General features: G+C 42.5%; 1 protein-coding gene and 1 long non-coding RNA gene across 10 annotated transcripts in view; one reads left to right on the top strand and one right to left on the bottom strand.

Annotated features, from left to right (window-relative positions):
* Nucleotides 1–2,013: 2,013 nt before the first annotated feature.
* Nucleotides 2,014–4,920, bottom strand: LOC137216312 (uncharacterized). Its single transcript, XR_010939704.1, has 2 exons — nt 4,659–4,920; nt 2,014–2,988 (listed from the first exon to the last, which is right to left on the bottom strand). It is a non-coding gene; the product is annotated as an uncharacterized lncRNA (long non-coding RNA).
* Nucleotides 4,921–4,946: 26 nt separating this feature from the next.
* The window catches only part of UBR4 (ubiquitin protein ligase E3 component n-recognin 4), a 126,738-nt gene continuing 111,688 nt past the window's right edge, over nt 4,947–19,996 (top strand). For all 9 annotated transcript variants that reach the window (XM_067722231.1, XM_067722219.1, XM_067722199.1 and 6 more), the window contains exons 1-11: nt 4,947–5,150; nt 12,039–12,136; nt 13,361–13,464; nt 14,248–14,377; nt 14,491–14,630; nt 15,134–15,236; nt 15,354–15,495; nt 15,652–15,776; nt 18,799–18,923; nt 19,536–19,595; nt 19,696–19,886. In XM_067722231.1, coding sequence (XP_067578332.1) covers nt 4,975–5,150; nt 12,039–12,136; nt 13,361–13,464; nt 14,248–14,377; nt 14,491–14,630; nt 15,134–15,236; nt 15,354–15,495; nt 15,652–15,776; nt 18,799–18,923; nt 19,536–19,595; nt 19,696–19,886 — 1,394 coding nt within the window. In that variant the 5' untranslated portion in view covers nt 4,947–4,974. The remainder of the gene's footprint in view (nt 5,151–12,038; nt 12,137–13,360; nt 13,465–14,247; nt 14,378–14,490; nt 14,631–15,133; nt 15,237–15,353; nt 15,496–15,651; nt 15,777–18,798; nt 18,924–19,535; nt 19,596–19,695; nt 19,887–19,996) is intronic.

The following is a 19,996-nucleotide window of genomic DNA, read 5'->3' as shown; positions in this document are numbered from 1 at the left end:
TCCCCAAATGTTAACATTTTCCACCTATTTGCTTTATCCTCCCATCTCTCAATGTAGCTTTGCAATAGAGTACATAAACCAGCATGCATTGTTTTTTTAAAATTGAAGTATAGTTAATTTACAATGTTTCAGATGTCCAGCAAAGTGACTAAGTTATTTTTATGCCTGTATATATATATACATATATATATACTTTTTCAGATTCTTTTCCATTATAGTTTTACGAGATACTGAATATAGTTCCCTGTGCTATATAGTAAATCTTTATCTATTTTATCCACCACATTGATCTTTAAACCATACAGTTCAGCTACGGCTGCTTAATTTTCTTTCATTATATTTCCTGTAATGTGACTATATCATTTCTTGCTTTCTTTTAAAATTTTAGTTCCTTGCCCAGCCACTTGGGCTTAGAAGAGAACTGGTATTTTAAGTCCCTCAGGTAATAATTTATAAAAGTTACCATTTTTTAGTTTCTATCTTATTTTCTGGGCCAAAGTATTAGAAGCTTATGTTTCATCTAGAAGTCTTTTTTACTCCCCTACTTATCCTGTTTCTTTCGTTATCTAAATTTAGAATGTGGATGCCATTCCAAATCTTTTAAAAATATTTATTTATTATTATTATTTTTTAAATTTATTTATCTATTTGGTTGTGCCGGGTCTTAGTTGCGACCGCGGGCTTCTTAGTTGCGGCATGCATGCAGAATCTAGTTCCCTGACCAGGGATCGAACCCAGGCCCCTGAAACAGGATCGCAGAGTCTTAACCACTGCCCCACCAGGGAAGTCCCCATTCTAAATCTTTGTAGCAATACAAGAACAAACCTCCAATACTGAAATTAATATGGTATTTATAATGGAAGGTCATTACCCTAGAATGCATTCTTCAAATCTATAAGCCAGAAATATTTAAAATATACCAAAAAAAAATGTTTAGGTACAGGTGCAAATCTCCCTGTGATAGTCTGCATTTGCCTTTTTTACTCTTTCGTACAGCTGCAGCAGATGGAGGGGGATGGAGGAGAGCAGGGTCATTTGATCTTTTATTATTTTCTGAAGCCTCTCCAAGAGAACCTTTGCAGATTAATTTTGTCCTTTGAGTAAAATAAAATTAATGTCCTAAGAGCCACTATAAAATGCCTGGTCTCCAGCCTTCTCCTTAGGGTTCTGTTTCTGTATCTTGTAATATGACGATAGTTACTGTGTTACGGAAAGGTTTTTTTTCCTTTTCATCTTTCATCCTTTTTATGTTTAAGGAAACTGCTGTTTTATTAACCCCTGATATAAGACACTAAAGGAAAATCCCTACTGTTAGCACTGAAGCCATGTTTTCCTCCAAGACTGGCCTTGACTTGACTGAATTTTATTTCTAATGTAAAATAGCTCTTTTCTTACGAAGAGTCTAGATTGAACACCAGGTACCAATTTATTTATCAGCATCACACCGGGAATAAAAGGCGCTCCTCCAAACCATGGGGGAGAATTTCAGGGCTTTCAGGATTTTCAAAACGTCTTCACAATTCTTGTGAACACTTTTTTTTTTTTTTGCGGTACGCGGGGCCCTCACTGCCGCGGCCTCTCCCGCTGCGGAGCACAGGCTCCAGACGCCCAGGCTCAGCAGCCATGGCTCACGGGCCCAGCTGCTCCGCGGCATGTGGGATCTTCCCGGACCGGGGCACGAACCCATGTCCCCTGCATCGGCAGGCAGACCCTCAACCACTGCGCCACCAGGGAAGCCCCTTGTGAACATTTTCTGATTTGGGTGCACTGTGAGCCACAGGGCCTGGAGCTCAAAGTCATCCTCCGAGAACTCACACACAAGAGGGTCCTGAAGGCATGCATACCTTTCTTTAAGTCAAACTGCTTTTCCCTCTTAGATCTGGAACCCAGATTATTTTTTATCGGCAAAAATATAGACATTATCCTATGGATAAAAGTTCACATTCTTTCCGTTCAGAGTAACGATTGTAAACTTGATCAAAGAACTCGGGAGGAGAACGGATGCATAGAGCAAGCAATCAGAGGTTTTTTTTTCATTTCATTCAAGTTGATGTAGTACATCATTATACCGCATAGTAAGAGCATTGTTGTAAAGAATTTTAAATAAGTAGCACTCAGCAAAACAAGACAATAAGGGAAGGCTAGGATGTGGGGTTTCGGAGAGTTGATATTTCCTAAATTGAAGTTAGAGAAGTCCAGGAAATTGATAATTCTTAGGACAGTCTTATAGGAATGTGTGCCTTTAAGGAGTTTTTTTAAAAAATTCTTTTCCATTATGTTTTATTACAGGATATTGAATATAGTTCCCTGTGCTATACAGACCTTGTTGTTCATCCATTCTATATATAATAGTTTGCATCTGCTAATTCCATCCCTCCCCCATACACACTCTCCCTTGGCAACCACAAATCTGTTCTCTATGTCTGTGAGTCTGTTTCTACTTTGTGGATAAGTTCATTTATGTAATATTTTAGATGCCACATATAAGTGATATCATATGGTATTTGGCTTTCTTTCTGACTTCCTTCACTTAGTATGATAATTTCTCGGTCCATCCATGTTGCTGCAAATGGCATTATTTCATTCTTTTTTATGGCTGAGTAGTATTCCATTGTATAAAGAAGTTTTATTATTATTATTTTCAATTTTATTTATTTATTTATTTTTGGTTGTGTTGGGTCTTCGTTGCTGCATGCTGGCTTTCTCTAGTTGCGTTGAGCGGGGCCTACTCTTCGTTGCGGTGCGCGGGCTTCTTATTGTGGTGGCTTCTCTTGTTGTGGAGCATGGGCTCTAGGTGCGTGGGCTTCAGTAGCTGTGGCTCGCAGGCTCAGTAGTTGTGGCTCACAGGCTCTAGAGCGCAGGCTCAGTAGTTGTGGCGCACGGGCTTAGCTGCTCCGCGGCATGTGGGATCTTCCTGGACCAGGGCTCGAACCCATGTCCCATGCATTGGCAGGTGGATTCTTAACCACTGCGCCTCCAAGGAAGTTCCTATAAAGAAGTTTTTAACAAAGAATTAGAAAATATAAAGAACCAAACAGAATTGAAGAATACAATAACTGAAATGAAAAATACACTGGAAGGAGTCAATAGTAGACTAAATGAGGCAGAAGAACAGATCAGTGAGCTGGAAGACAGAGTAGTGGAAATCACTGCTGCTGAAGAGAAAAATGAAAAAAGATTGAAAAGAAATGATGACAGTTTAAGAGACCTCTGGGACAACACCAAGTGTGCTAATGTTTGCATTATAGGGGTCCCAGGAGGAGAAGAGAGAGAGAAAGGGCCTGAGAAAATATTTGAAGAGATAATAGCTGAAAAGGTCCCTAACCTGGGAAAGGAAACAGTCACCCAAGTCCAGAAGTGCAGAGAGTCCCATACAGGATTAACCCACAGAGGAACACACCAAGACACACTGTAACCAAAATGGCAAAAATTCAAGATAAAGAGAGAATATTAAAAGAAACAAATAACATACAAGGGAACTCCCATAAGGCTATCAGCTGATTTTTCAGCAGAAACTCTGCAGGCCAGAAGGGAGTGGCACACTACTTAAAAGTAATGAAGGAGAAAAACCTATGACTACTAAGCATACTCTACCCAGCAAGGTTCTCATTCAGATGTTTTTTTTCAGGATTTTATTTTATTTTCTCCAGGTCTTACTGAGATATAGACCCACAGCACTGGGTAAATGTAAGGCGTACAGCATAACGATTTGACTTAAATCATCATAAAGGGATTATCACAATAAGTTTGGTGGACATCCATTATCTCACATAGATACAAAATGAAAGAAAAAATGTTTTTCCTTGTGATGAGAACTCTTAGGATTTATTCTCTTAAGAACTTTCATATATAACATACAGCAGTGTTAACTATATTTATCATTCTGAACTGATTCGGATTTGATGGAGAATCAAAAGCTTTACGGACAAGCAAAAGCTAAAAGAATTCAGCACCATCACATCAGACCAGCTTTACAAAAAATGCTAAAGGAACTTCTCTAGGCGGAAAAGAAAAGCCCACAACCAGAAACAAGAAAATTACCGGATGAAAAGTTTACATTCTTTCTTTGCTAGTAGAAAAAGGGGGGAATGGAACGTTACCTGGCAAATAGCAAAGAGCGATGCAAACACGAGCTGGTAACATTACTAATGATGGTAATCAAAACATAAAAGGAGGGCTTCCTTGGTGGCGTAGTGGTTGAGAGTCCGCCTGCCGATGCAGGGGACACAGGTTCGTGCCCCGGTCCGGGAAGATCCCACTTGCCACGGAGCGGCTGGGCCCGTGAGCCATGGCCACTGAGCCTGCGCATCCGGAGCCTGTGCTCCGCAACGGGAGAGGCCACAACAGTGAGAGGCCCGCGTACAGAAACAAACAAACAAAAAACATAAAAGGGATTTCAGCGCGAAGAAAGGACTGGCGATTACACTAACAGCGAGAGGCGGTGTGAGAAGGAGAAAGAGTTTTGCAAAATGAAGCGCTATACTGTAACTGTTGGGAGTGGGCGGAGGGTCATCAGGGAAGTGAAGCAGGTGACCGTGATTAGGCTTCGACGGCCTCTTCTCGTCCTTAGCTTTCTTGAGCCGGGGCCATTATATTCGCCGATGCAGGTGTACTTCCCTGCCTTGGTCTAGTCAACTGAAACCAAGTCCCAAACTCACCTCTCCGGAGCGCCCGAAAGCCACAGACCTCCCATTTCCGGGAACGACTTCCAGCCCGCTGGCGCGGAGCTTAACGCTCCCGCCCTCACCTGAAGGACTACGTCCTGCGCAGGCGCAACTCCTCGTCCCCGTCCCCACGCCGCGCCACGCTCCCCCTGCGAGAGCAGAGGGAGGCTGTCCTCGCGCGTCGCGTATTTTAGCTGGCGACTGCGTCGCGCAGTCTGACGGGCCTATTGCGTCACTTCCGCCCCCTCCCGGGAGGAGGCGCTGGGCCGGTGGCAAGCCCCCGGAGGGAGCTGCACTAGTACGACGGAAGATGGCGACGAGCGGCGGCGAAGAGGCGGCGGCTGCGGCGCCGACGCCCGGGGCCCCGGCAACGGAGGCAGACACGACCCCGGGCTGGGAGGTGGCGGTGCGGCCCCTGCTATCCGCGTCCTATTCCGCCTTCGAGATGAAGGAGTTGCCGCAGCTGGTGGCCTCAGTCATCGAGAGGTACCGGGCGGCGTCCCCGGTGGGGCGGGAACCGGGAGGGGGAGGGGAGGTCGTGCCAGAGGATCTGGACCCTCTGCCCGGCTACCTCCTGAGGCTCTGAGACCGCGGCCCTGGCCCCGGCTTCGGGGCTCCCCGGCCCTGGCAGAGGAAAGCTTGTCTGGTGTTCTTCCGCCAACCCGGGTAAATCCTGTGCCTCAATTTCCTTCGCGATCAAAACTTTTGAGGACGCCCTCTCGGGAGGGCGTGGCCGGGCTGGTTTCGGAGTAATTTTGAGATGCATCGACCTCGCAGGGGAATGTTCCCAGGGCTGCCCCCTATGTTAAGGTCAAAGCGCTGATGAGTTTGCATTTCTCGTCAGCGCTCTTCCCCCTAGCCTGGGCCGTAGCGGAGCCCGGGGTTTAAATTGAAGAGCTACCACATAATTTAATAACGGTCTCCCTGGTGCTGTAATTACTTGGGGGCACGTGCTGTTTCTGTGACTGAAGCCACTAGTTATCATTGATGACTTTCTTTTCAGGTTACACTTACGGTATATTGCTACCGTAACGGTCTTTGATTAAAAACATTGCAGTGTTATTCTGAGAGGTCATTTTCCCACTGAAACCGTATACTCGCCCTGTCTCTCAGTAAAATATCTTTAGACTCTTACCAACGGGACTGTTTATTGGTTTGCTGTTACATGAATTTTTCTTTCTGAGATTCTTAGATTGTGAGAGTTGTGTACATACAAGGCCAGTGATATCACAGTGCCTGCCTTTTCCTGTCTTACCTTCCTCAGAGCAGTCTTTCATTAGTTTAATGGTAGACCTACCTTTAAAGCTAGTCTCATTTTCATTTTTCTAGCCAAACCTGACTTCAGCAACTTTCTGCAATTGCTAACTGGGTCATTTTAGCTTCATGCCAACAAGAGTATACCTACATGTTATCCAGAAGATTAGAAATTGCTATTTATTACTCAAGGGAGGCCCATGGTTTGACACATTGTCTATTATAGTGTTTATTGTTAGGTTTGTGATACTTTGGATGAGGTTTAAAAAAACAGTAAGATAATGGTTTGGTTTGGTAAGTTCACAGTTAACTTTACAGATGGATTTTCCTATCTTATTATTAAGCCAAGAAGTTTCGGAAGATGTAAACAAATATCAAAGATACTGCTCTCAAATTATGTAGTCTCTTTATAACTGTTTTAAACATTTGGATTAGTGGTATTTTTCCCGAATTACACTTGTCGTGTTCCACTTTTTAGAACATTTACTTTTATGTTTTTATGGACATGAGCTGAGTAGGTAATAAAGTCATTTGTTGACACCCTGGCCCATACATCCAGTATTATGGGCCCACGCCTTTTAAACTGTAATAGTTAAGCAACTCCCTCCAACCTGTAGAAGGAGCCAAAACCAAATATGTCAGGGTACGTTTGAATTTTGCCAAATAAGTGATAGTGGCCCCTCTTGCACTCTGTATAGCTAAGATAATCAAGGGTTGCCTGCGTTTATAGACACTAATAAGACCTCTTTTCATGGTTTGGAAAAGAAATCCAAACTGATGGCTGTTTAGTAACACATATTTTTATTGGAAGGCAAGATCCTTGAAGTCTCTGTTCTGGTTTTTGTGGCTCAGTCAACTTGGAAAGCCTGTTATGTGTCCTCTTCAGGCTCTCTGAGAGCAATATGATCTGAAGGTTGTGCTTATTGTCTGAGAGGTCATTTTCCCACAGAAACAGTTTTTTCTCTCTCTCCCTCCCTCCCTCTCTCAATAAAATATTTTCAGACTCTTGCAAATGGGACTGTTTATTGGTTTGCTGTTACATGGTTCTGTAATTTCCAGAAGAAATATCTGGCTTACAAGTTCTTTACAGTTAGAACAACGAAACATATCAAGTGTTCAGTTTGGTGTAGAGCAGAGGTCAGCACATTTTTTCTGTAAAGGATCAGAGTAAATTTAACCTGCAGGCCATACGGTGTGTACACTCGTCATCTCTGCCATCGTATGGCGAAAGCAGCCGTACACATTACATAAATAAATGGGTGTGGCTGTGTTCCAGAATCTTATTTATGGGCACAAATGTGAATTTCGTATGATACTTACATGTCACAAAATGTTCTTTTGATTTTTTTTCTTTCCAGCCATAAAAACACATGTAAAAACCATTCTTAAATATGGGCTGTACAGAGATAGGTGACTGGCTGGATTTGACCTGCAGGCCAACCCCTGGTTTAGAGCACAAAAATTAATACCCTGCTATCAATATTCTGTTTCTCAAAAGTTTTATTTGCTTTTCCAAAAAAAAAAAGGTGTCAGAATTATTTCTTGAACATCAAGTTATGGCCACTGAATATAGAACCAGGTCAGAGCCAGCACTGTACAGATGCTGTGGCGCGCTTCGCTTTGCAGGTAATCAAAGGTTTAGGTGCCTAGGCTGCTACTTTACCTCTGTGGTTGCCTCTCCCAGACAGTCCCGTGTTTCTTTCTGTGGTTATGCCTTCCATGTTTTTCTTCTTTCCCTCCAGGGACCTTCTATTTTTCTGTTGCAGTCTGCTACTCTCTGCCTCCCTTTTTTTTTTTTTTAACTTTTTTTTTTTAACTTTTTTTTTTTTCTTTTTGATGTCCTGGCTCCATCATGTCAGCTCTTACTTCCTATCTGGTGGCCTGCTCATCCATTGAATTCCTCCCTTTTTTTGACCTTTGAGGACGATGACACATGCCCTGAGAGACTCCTCCACCATTCTACTTTCTGTCTCTATTCTTTCATACTTTTATAGTTGGAATTGACCTTTGGGCTTGAAGAAAAGGTAGAAGAAATAATTCCTAGATCCAGACCCTGTTTTTTTTTTTTGGCAGCACCACAAGGCTTGCAGGATCTTAGTTCCCCAACCAGGGATTGAACCCGGGCTCTTGGCAGAGTACTAACCACTGGACTGCTGGGAATTCCCTGGACCCTGTTTGTTAAGTTTGACTTCGTAACCAAACTGAAACAAAGGAGGGAGTAGCATGGATAAATTGGGAAGCATACTCTCAAAAGTGTCATTAGATTTTTTTTTTTTTTTTTTTTCTGTACGCGGGCCTCTCACTGTTGTGACCTCTCCCGTTGTGGAGCACAGGCTCCGGACGCGCAGGCTCAGCGGCCGTGGTTCATGGGCCCAGCCGCTCCGCGGCATGTGGGATCTTCCCGGACCGGGGCACGAACCCACGTCCCCTGCATCCGCAGGCGGACTCTCAACCACTGTGCCACCAGGGAAGCCCCTGTCATTAGATTCTTAAAGGAGAAAGATATCTGAGTTTACTTAAAGGGGACTTCATCTTCATTTCTACTGCTTATTGATAGCATGTCTTTTAGCAGTAAAGACTGAAAATCTTTTAAACACCATTACTTTTCTAGACCAGAAATGAAGCGAGAACTAGCTTAACGGAGCACATGCCATATGTGGGCTTAATTGCTTAAAGTGTAATTGCTGAATGTAGCCTTATATACTACCCAATACAGAATTCCTTTTTTTTTTTTTTTAATATTTCTTTATTTATTTGGTTGTGCCGGGTCTTAGTTGTGGCACGGTGCACCGGATCTTTTTAGTTGCCACATGCAGGATCTAGTTCCCCGACCAGGGATCTAACCCGGGCCCCCTGCATTGGAAGCTCAGAGTCTTACCACTGGACCACCAGGGAAGTCCCCAGACTTCCTTTCTTAACTCTGTGCAGGATAAGTTGGTGAGAATGGTTCTCATTGAATAATTTGACTGAGTCTTTGTAGATTAATAAAAAAGAAAAAAAGCCCTTTTCCCCTGAGCCAGTCCTTCCTAGGCTGTCCAGCCTTTCTTAGTGATAAGCCTCCTTGAGTCCCTGCCTCCCAGCTATTTGATAAAATTTAGGCTGAGGAGGCCTACTTGGGAAGGCAGAAGCTGTTACAGCATCCCCATTAGATAATGCAGTCATTTTCTAAAAATCTCTTAAGGGAGAAAGGGGTGCACTAGTGCCATCATCAGCCGAGTTCGTGATTGACCTACAGAAAGAAAGCCAGCCACCAAATGATAAGGGTATATAGTTAGTTGTGAGATTAGGTAGTTTCCATGTCTCAGTATTACATTCCCTGCAGGTTTGTGGAGAGTGTGAGGGATGTATGTGAAAACTTTCAGTTCTTTGGTTAACATGTATTAAGTACTCTGTGACACACAGCAGATGGTCAATAAACACATATTTTTTAAATGAATATAACTCATTAATGTATTTGTTATGCTTGTTTCATGATTCTAAGTATCTTGAAACAAGCATAATAGATTCTATACTTGGGAATTTATGATTCTGTTGAGGGGAAAGGGCTTTGTGGAGTTTCCACAGTTCACAACAAAGATATAAATAGTAATCTAAGAGGGAGAAGGAAGGTGAATCCTTAGTCTTTTATTTTGCTACATCTGATTTTTCACCTCTTCCTAGAAAAACCCAGATATTTCCAGACCCTGGCCAGTTCTTTTTTACTTACATGTCAAATTGGACTTCTCTGACCAAATTGGACTTCTGCTTAGCTGCTGTTTCCCTTTATGCTCTGCATTGCATTTATTTTGTATGGAATAAAACCACTTCAGATTCCTTGTCTTTTCAGCAGTGTTTGAGGCTCTGTGATACTTTTGTTGCAGTTTGTTAGGCGAAGTAGACGTTTGAGGAAAATAGCTTGACTGCCTAGAGGAGAGATATTTTTACCTTGAAATCTCCTTATTTTTCTTCCTGTCATATTTGCCTTCAATTTCTGCATTCTTCCCCTTCCTACCTAACGTCTTGCCCTTTCTTCCATTTTTCCATTTCTTTGCCTCCTTTGGTGACTTGGTGTCCGTCAGGTTCTTGGGAAATGAGGGTGGGGTGAGGAATTGTGGTGGCACATCTTCATCAGGGTACTCAAACACAGTTGTTTCTTTAGAATCAAGAGATAACAACATTGTCCTTTGGGCCACATGTCCACCTGCCTACTCTCCCCTTCAAGTCTCTCTTTTTTTTTTTTTTAAAGAAGGCACTCCGGTATATTTTCTTTTTCTTTTCTTTTTCTTATTTTGGCCGCAACGTGCGGCATGCAGGGTCCCAGTTCCCCAACCAGGGATCTCACCCTCGCCCCCTGCATTGGAAGGGTGGAGTCTTAACCACTGGACCACCAGGGAAGTGCCCCACCTTTAAGTCTTTTTAAAACTAATTTCCCTAGGTTTATCCTTACTTGTCCTAAGCAAATCGTAAGTTGAGCCTCAGGACTGCTCCATTTTTTTCTATTGCCAATGTCCGTCTTTCCCCAAAGTGCGTTCTTTGTTCTTGATTGGAATAAGGCAGTTGTGTATTTCTAGGGCAGGAAGTAGGGTTTGTTAAATCATAATAGGGCAGCTTTGAACCAGGTAATTAAATATGTTTACTCCTATATTTTGGATATATTTTATTATCTGAATGGGAATGAAAGCAGCAGAATAAGTTCGTTCTTTGGATAGGCAGTCTTCCTCTTAGTTTTGGTAAACCTGTTCAGTTGCAAAACGTGGGGGTAAGCAGCTCTGAAACTTTGAAATGAAGCAGAGAAGGTAAATACTTAGTAAAATGGATCAAATTACAGGGTGGGGAAACCTTAGAACAATGAATGCATAAGTGTAAGGATGGGAGTGAAGGAACAGCTGTTCGTAGGAGGTGGAAGCAGGGGGTTGGGGAGTTCTCTGCTGAATGTGATATGACCCTCACCTGTGTGATGGCCTCTGAAGCTTTGAGTGTTGCTTGATGTTTTAAGGTTTTTGTTTCCTTCTTTTTGTCCATCTGACAACTAGGGAGAAAATGATCCTTGATGGGCAGGGAGGTTCTTGCACATCATAGGTGCTCCATAAATATTTTTTCTTGGTGAAGGAGATATTCCAAGATAAGGAACTGATCTTTGATAAACACCCGTTTTTCCTTGATAAATCTCCAAATAGCAAAGTGTTTGCAGTGCCAGACTCTTAAGTGTTGTTTGAGGTGATTCATCACTCACGATGGCACCTTCCAAATGTTGAGCTTGTCTTTTTGGCTCCTGTGTTGATTTGGCAAGTGGATAGAGTCCTGACTCTGTTTACGTTTCCCTTCCTAGGCTGATAGTTCTTGCTGGAGAATTAACTTACTGAGGAAACTATTTAGCCACATTGCTCTCCTCTTTCCATTTAATAAGACATTTTAGTGTTTTCTTTGCCTTCTTGTTCCGTGGGTTGCAATTAGCATCTGATTTGATAAAGAGAATGACATAAATGTATCCAGCTGTTAGACGTAGTTGGGCTCCAGATTTTCACTGAAGAGGCCATTTTCTCAGGTAAAGATAAGGGATGTGGTTAGTAATCACTTTGTTGTGATCTAGCTGTATCCTATGGGTGTGGGGAGGGGGATGGAGGACTCTGGTACCTAAAGAATTTTGGATTTTATCACCCATCAGATGATTTCTTCCCTTGAGTTGTTGATTCTTTTTAAGTTACTGCATTATGGACTGGCCTTGTTTGGTCTTCAGAATGTGTTACTATAGTCTGTATTCCCACTAACAGTATTTTGAGTGCCCTGCTGTACCCCTCCTTTGGCCAGCTCATGGCATTATTAGCTTTGTCTTTGCCAGTCAGTAATACAGGTCAAGATGGTATCCTGTTGTGTTTTTACTTGTATTCCTTTAATTCTAAGTGAGTTTGAAAGTGTTTCCTGTTCATTAGCCTTTGCCACTTACTAAGCCTGATACCTTGAACAAGGTACTTAGTTTTAACTCTCTAAGCTTCACTTTCTCAACTTGGATATAGGGATGATAACAGTGCCTACCAAGTAGGATTGCTGCAAGGATTAAGTCAGGTAATGCCTGGAAAGGGGTAGGGTATCTGGCATATAGTAAGCACTAAGTAAATGTTGGCTGAATTATTTTCTTTGCAGTGAATCAGAAATCCTGCACCACGAGAAGCAGTATGAGCCATTCTACTCATCTTTCGTTGCACTTTCCACACACTATATCACAACAGTTTGTAGCCTCAGTAAGTATTCTATTCTTGTCATTCCCTTTTAAGGGCTCATGAATAGGGAAATTGTGTGTCCTCTTGTTACGGTGTCTGAACAAGTTGTTAATGAAGTCTGTATTTTAGTTGTAACCTGTTCACTCAAGAGCGGAGACAACGGTCAGTATGATAAGGCTCTGGAAGTTCCTTTACTGAGGCCAACCACAAGGGATTTAAAAACTATTTGGTTTGGACATCTATTTCATAACCATTAAGTTAACCTTCCTTGCCTTTTTAATCAAAAGCATTTTATTGATTTTACACATGTAGTTATTAATGTGCTAATTTTGGGGGGCAGGGTGGGTGGGATTGGGGGGTTAGGTGGATACTGACCTGGGGTTAGCAGCCACTAACCAAGGCTCTATTCCTTATTTGATTTTGGTGAGAAGTTAAATTCTCCTTTTGTGTTCTCTGGTGTGTGACTGGATTTCAACTTCAGTTCCCCATCTTTTAAACTTTTCTACCCGCAAACATGACCAAGCCCTTACTTTCCACTATTTCTGAAATTTTGCATTTTCACTTTTTTTTTCCAATCCTAACTCATATAGTTCTGAAGAATTTGAATTATTTTACTTAAATAGTTTGCTAAGCAAGCAAAGTGAAAGGAAGTTACAGGGTTGCTGAGTAATCTTTCGGTATCTAGTGCTGTTTATTATAGGCATTGGCTACCACTGTAAGAATCACTTGTAGATTGGAGAAACTTTGAGTAGGAAGCCCGTTGCAAAAAGGGAAAGGAGAGGTAGTGTAGTCTACTGGGTAAGAGCATGAACTTTAGAGCCAGACTTCCTGGATTTAACTCCAGCTGCGTGACTTTGGTCAAGTCATTTAACCTGTCTATGGTTTAATTTCCTTATCTGTTAAAAAAAAAAAAAAAAGAAGGGGGGTAACAATATTATCTACCCCATAGAATTGGTTTAGGGATTAAGTGGGTTAATATATTTGAAGTGCTTGGTACTTACTGTGATGTATTTCCTATTATAATTATCTTAATTTCTAGTAAATGTAAGATAAATTGATCTAGAAGCAGTTGATGCTTATCAATGCCAAAATGCCTGTAGGGTTGTTGGTTCTGAATAATTATTCTCGTAGAACGATATTGGGAATGTTGGACACACGGAGCTCAATACTTATTTGGTTTATTGACTGTGAGGCTGAAGTGAGTTATAGCAGTCTGAAGTTAAGTAAAATTTATTCCTTTCTCAGTTCCGCGGAACCAACTTCAGTCTGTGGCAGCAGCCTGTAAAGTCCTGATTGAGTTTTCTCTCTTGCGTCTGGAGAATCCAGATGAGGCTTGCGCTGTGTCCCAGGTAAGAGTGATGGGCCCATTTCTGGCCCTTATTTTGTGGTAGGCTTGTGACTGACAAGTGGAATGATGGAGAAGGGATGGCATAGAGCAGGGTTTGGTAAACTTTTTCTGTAATAGACCACATAGTAGATAATTTGCCGACCATCCAGTCCCCGTTGCAGCTGATCTCTGCCTTTTAAACTCTGCCTTTGTAGTGTGAAAGCAGCCACAGACAATAAGTAAATGGATGAGCATAGCTGTGGTCCAGTCAACTTTATTTACAAAAATAGGCAGTGGGCTGAGCTGGGGCTGTGGTTTAGCACCCCCTGGTATAGAGGACTGCAGAGGCTTTTTCAAGGATTGCAAAGATATGCCTGTGGGGGCCAGGCAAGTGACATAAAGTGAGTCAAGTATGCTGGTTGAGAAGGGTGCATGACCCAGCTATAAAGGGGCCAATTACTGTTTGGCTCCAGCTGACTGTTGCCCTACAGGAATGGCAGCAGAGTTGCTCTGTCTTGTAAATTATTGAGAGAGACAGGAAATCTGGATTTGTATGTTAAATCTTCCATGTTTTAAAAAGTTGGCCATAATTTCAAATTAAAACAACAACAACAACAACACTGAGAACAGTAAGACAAACCTGCAAGCAGATATGGTCTGAGGACCATCAGGTTGTGATCTCTGCTTTACTGTTTTTCCTAATTTGCAGTTCTTGGTATGAACCTAAATTTGGCCCTTTGCCAGCTAGAAGTCCCTAAAGAATAGACTCTTCTAAAAGGCATATTTGAATTTTTTTTTTTTCCAGAAACACTTGATTCTCCTCATCAAGGGCCTGTGCACTGGCTGTAGCCGATTAGACAGAACTGAAATTATCACATTTACAGCAATGATGAAATCGGCCAAGCTGCCACAAACAGTGAAGACACTGTCAGATGGTGAGTGTTCCTTCACCAGACTTGGTTTCTTGGCCAGTCCTCTGGCCAGCTATTTCCTCTTTTGCCTTCTAGTGGCACTCCCCTCATCCCTCTCTTGCTTTTATATTTTGTAGTGGAAGATCAGAAAGAGCTGGCTGCACCAGTAAGCCCAGAGCTGAAGCAGAAGGAGGTCCAGATGAATTTTTTGAACCAGCTGACGTCAGTTTTTAACCCTAGAACTGTAGCATCATCACCCGTAGGTCCACAGACTCCGGTGAGTTACTTCAGCCAAATGGCCTCATCCTGTGGGGTTTGTTAAGATAATACTAGGAAAAATAGCTAACAAATGTATTTTACATTTGTGATATAAAATGATATACCTGCCTTTGGTACAAAGCTGAAGAATACAAACCAAAAATAAGTAACACCCCAATTCCTTCTGTTCACAGTTATTACTACTTTGAGGACCATTTTTCCAACATTTCTCAATGCAAGTAGACAAAGAGCATGTACTCCTTTCTGTAAAAGGCATCACTCTATACTAGTTACAGAATATATATATTTTAAAGCTATATATTTTCCCCCTCCTCTTGGAAAAATGACTTGTATTTTCCCCAGCGTTAGAGAGGACTTTCCACCTCATTAACTGGGGGGTCTGAAGAGTATCTGTGGAGCAGCTGTTTAGTTTGGACGGTTGGTTCTATTCTGAACTTGAGGACAGCAGTCAACAGATGATAGTATCTTGATGGGCCTTTCACATCCTTTGTTTCTCTTCAGGCGGAAGGAGAAAATGATGAGCAGTCATCCACAGATCAAGCCTCTGCTATCAAAACCAAGAATGTGTTCATAGCTCAGAATGTGGCTAGTCTTCAGGAGCTTGGTGAGACTCTTAATTGTCATCAGAAAGGTGGTTTCTCTGCTTTCAGAAATTCCTTAAGTGGAAGAAAATCAAGCAGCAGAGACGTGTTTGTAAGGTTGAGCTTTTTCATTAATTCAGGTGGCTCAGAGAAGCTGCTGCGTGTGTGTTTAAACCTGCCCTATTTCCTACGCTACATCAATCGGTTTCAAGATGCAGTGTTGGCGAATTCCTTCTTCATCATGCCTGCAACAGTAGCAGATGCCACTGCTGTTCGTAATGGGTAAGGTGCCCCAGGGTGCATATGCTTTGCGTTTTAATGCTGCTCTCAAGAGAGAAACTGGTTAGTTTTTATGGCATGCCGACTTTCTTTAACTATCAGATTATAGAAGCAAGTGACTCAAAGAGACACTTTTGTTAATCTTCTCTTGTATTCCAGTTTTCACTCACTGGTGATTGATGTAACCATGGCATTGGATACCCTTTCTCTACCTGTGTTGGAACCTCTCAATCCTTCTCGTCTGCAAGATGTGACAGTCCTCAGCCTAAGTTGTTTGTATGCAGGTGAGAAGTTGTTATATCTGATCTCATTTTCTCAGCCAAGGACAGTTACACTTTCTGGAAACCATGAGATCCTTCTGAGTACTCTCTCCCCCTTTACTTAGACCCTTCCCCCAAGGATCATCTAAATATCTCATCTAGATGAAATGAGGTCTCAATAGGAGTCTTGTAAATTCGCTTATTCAACTGCTGCCATTGTGTTATGTGGATATTTGATTTCATAGTGTGCGCACACGTTAAGTGTCTGCTGTTTGAAAGCAAAATTCCAAGTGCTTTTGGGATATTGAGATGAGCAGTATGTAATCCCTGCCCTCAAGGAGCCTATACTCGAGCAATGGAAGATAGATAGGACCACAGAGTGTAATATAAAACAGGAGATGATAAAGGTGATAAGAGAAGTATGGAATATTATGGGCACACAGAGAAGGGAGAATTGAGTCTCGCTATGGGAGCAGATTTGAGGAAGGATTCATAGAACAGGTGGTATCTGTTTATATTGATAAATGCAACGACTGTTATTCTTCATGCTGCCGCAAAATCCCCCCCTTCCTGTTGATTATGCTGCCTTGGAAGTGGGGCCTGACAACTGGCGTTTACTCTCTTTTAAGTTACTGTTACAGTGGCTTTTTAACCCAAATTACTGATCCTTGGTTTTAAATACCATAGTCCTGGTATGTCTTGGGAGACATAACAATTTTCGACGTTTACTGGGTTCTGTGAGTGAGGATATGAACAGCCTTGGAAACCTGACCTTGGGAGCACCAAGAAATTGCTGAGGTTAATCATCTCCCTACATTCTTTGAATGACTTTATTATAAACATCTGTGTGTAAACAGGAATATAAAGATAAACGCACTTTCAATTGGGGAAGGCAGTATTCACAAAGGAGTTCTGTTGATGTATCTTGCAGGGCAGGTTGGATTTCAGTTTGGCTATCCCTAGGCAGAGGCAAAAGCAGGACCAAGAGTATCCTGGTGTGTGTGTGTTTGTGTGTGTGCGCGTGCGCGCACGCGCGCGTGTGTGTGTCTCAGTCACAGAGGGCTGTGTGTGTGTGTGTGTGTGTGTCAGTCACAGAGGGCTGTGTGTGTGTGTGTGTGTGTGTGTGTGTGTGTGTGTGTATGTGTGTGTGTCTGTGTGTCTGTGTGTCTCAGTCACAGAGGGCTTAGAAATGCAGTCTAAGTCATTTGGACCATATCCTGTAGACAGTAGAGACCATTAAAGATTTGAAGTGTGCTATGATCTGAGCTATACTTTAGGAGCACATTGAAGCAGTAGTACCAGGCTGGAAGATCTGCTAGGAGGAGTTTGTGGTCATTTGGGCAAGACAGGTAAAGGGCCTGAGCGAGAGCAGCAGCAGTGGGAATGGAAAGCTAAGGCAGCGTGTGAGCAGGCGTTCTCTCCAAGCCCACTTCCAGTGTTTATTCCTAGTTCTCTATCTTTGATTTTTGCATTTTTAAATTTGAGGTTTATTAATTTCAATTTTCAGGGAATTTCTTGAATATCACATGGATCTCAGTGTACTTAGTTGATCAGGATTAAAGAGTCCTTAAAAATTCTTAGTTGTGGGCTTCCCTGGTGGCGCAGTGGTTGAGAGTCTGCCTGCCGATGCAGGGGACGCGGGTTCGTGCCCCGGTCCGGGAAGATCCCACATGCCGTGGAGCGGCTGAGCCTGCGTGTCCGGAGCCTGTGCTCCGCAACGGGAGAGGCCACAACAGTGAGAGGCCCGTGTAACGCAAAAAAAAAAAAAAAAAAAAAATCCTAGTTGTTAAGGGACTTCCCTGGCGGTCCAGCGGTTAGGACTCTGCACTCTCACTGCTGAGGGCACCTGTTCAATCCCTGGTCGGGGATCCCGCCTAAAAATTCTTAGTTGTTTAAAGAGCCCAGATTTGGATTGTTATTGAAATTTGGTCACTTGGAATTTGATTTAAAGAAAGGAATTTGGCCTTGATGTCTTTGAGAAATACTAAGTGTGGGATTGTTTTTTTTCCATCATCTTAAAAATTTTAGAAATATTTTAAAATTAATAATTTCATTTTTAAAGCAGTTTTAAGTTTGCAGAAAAATTGAGCAGTTTGTACAGAGTTCCCATATACTCTCTCTCCGTTATATACAGTTTCCCTTATTGTGAACAATTGCATTAATAGGATACATTTGTTGTTATTGATGAACTAATATTGATACATTATTGTTAACTGAAGTCCATAGTTTACTATGTTAGGGTTCCTTTTTTGTGTTGTACAGTTCTCTGGGTTTTGACAAATGCATAATGTCATGTAACCATCATCGTTGTGTCATAAGAATATTTTCACTGCCCTCCAAATTCCCTGTGTTCCACCTAGTGGTCCTTCTCCCCTACCCTTAACGCCAGTCCCTAGAATCCACTGATCTTTTACTGTCTCCACAGTTATCTTTTCCAGAATGTCATAGTTAGAATCAACTATGTAGTATGTAGCCTTTTCAGACAGGCTTCTTTTGCTTGCAGGGGGCGGGGGGTTTCAGGACCCCCCCTGGATACGAAAATCCACAGATGCTCGAAGTCCCTTGTATAAAATGGTGTAGTACAGTCAGCCTCAGCATCTGCAGATTCGGCATCCACCGATTCCACTAGCTGCATCTCCAGATGCGGAACTGGGGATGTGGAGGGCCAGCTGCATGCATTTAAGGTTCCTCTATGTCTTTTTGTGGCTTGGAAGCTCATCTCTTTACTGATGAGTAATATTCCTTGTATCGATATACCACAGCTTGTTCACTGATTCACCTATCAAAGGTCATCTTGATTGCTTCCATTTGTTGGCAGTTATGACTAAAGCTACAGTAAATATTTGTGTACAGGTTTTTGTGTGGATGGAAGTTTTCAGCTCATTTGGGTAAATACCTAGGAGTGCGATTGTTGGATTGTATGGTAACACTGTGTTTGGTCTTGCCCTTATGGAATTTACTTTCAGTAATCAAATCATGGAATTGCTTGTAGGTGGGCTGTGTTTTTGTGTTTCACTTTCTTGGAATGTGTGTATCTCTTTTTCAGGTGTGAGTGTGGCGACTTGCATGGCCATCCTTCACGTGGGTAGTGCCCAGCAAGTGCGGACAGGGTCCACGAGCTCCAAAGAAGACGACTATGAGAGTGATGCAGCTACAATTGTCCAAAAATGTGTAAGCTACGCCTTTGGGGACACGGAACCTTGATTATTCAAATAAGGGAATATGGCCAGGTCCACTTTCTTTCTTTTTAGAGGGAAGGACGTGGAGTGCTCTCCATACCCCTTCCCCTTGGGTAGTAGGTCTAAGAGGTAGGCCTTTAGCTTGTTTTTTTGGCAGATTGGTTGGCTCTGCAGGAAACACTGCAACTTTGTGGTGGCAGTGGACTTTGTGAAAGATGAGTCATTCAATCAGCAAATATATATAAGGGCTTACTGTGCTGTGTCAGTGTACTTGCAGTGGAGGCATATTATAGACACAGGACAGTTTCAGATAGTGATATGTGGATTGGATGAACAAATGTGATAGAAAGTGATCTGATGTGGTGCTGGGTGTGTTGCTTTAGATTGGGTGGAGGGGACACCTCTGAGAAGGTGACATGTGAGCTGAATGAAAAGATGGAGTCAACATCTTATGAAGGTCAAGGAAGGTGTGATGGAATTCTGTCATTGGAAGTGGCTTGAGGATATTGGTGTCTTCAAGCTAAATCGCTTTGGGTAGGATTTAGCCTTTGTAATGAACTGTGTCACCTTGCTCAGATTTTTGTGTATGTTTGATATTGGACAGCTTGAAATCTATGACATGATTGGACAAGCGATCAGCAGTTCCCGCCGGGCTGGTGGTGAGGTAAGAAGTCTCTGCTACATTCCTGTCTTATATCTAGTCTGTAAGGTACGTAGCCTGTAAGATCTCTGTTTATATATATTTTTTGTGCCTTTTTCAATAGCACTATCAGAACTTCCAATTGCTGGGTGCCTGGTGTTTGTTAAACAGCCTTTTCCTCATATTGAACCTCAGTCCTACTGCCTTGGCTGATAAGGGGAAAGAGAAAGATCCGCTGGCTGCTCTTCGGGTCAGAGACATCCTTTCTCGTACAAAGGAGGGAGTGGGCTCTCCAAAGCTGGGGCCTGGAAAAGGGTATGTGTCCCCTTGACTGCCGCTCAGGTTTTGTTTTCCTGCCATTTTATATTGATGGGGAGCTAGTGTTAACTCCTCTCATCTCCACAGCAATAGAAAAATTTGCCTGC

Source organism: Pseudorca crassidens, chromosome 2 (assembly GCF_039906515.1).
Source record: "Pseudorca crassidens isolate mPseCra1 chromosome 2, mPseCra1.hap1, whole genome shotgun sequence".
In the NCBI taxonomy this organism is placed as follows: domain Eukaryota; kingdom Metazoa; phylum Chordata; class Mammalia; order Artiodactyla; family Delphinidae; genus Pseudorca; species Pseudorca crassidens.
The sequence above is the reverse complement of the archived record's forward strand: the minus strand, read 5'-3'. Positions and strand labels throughout refer to the sequence as shown.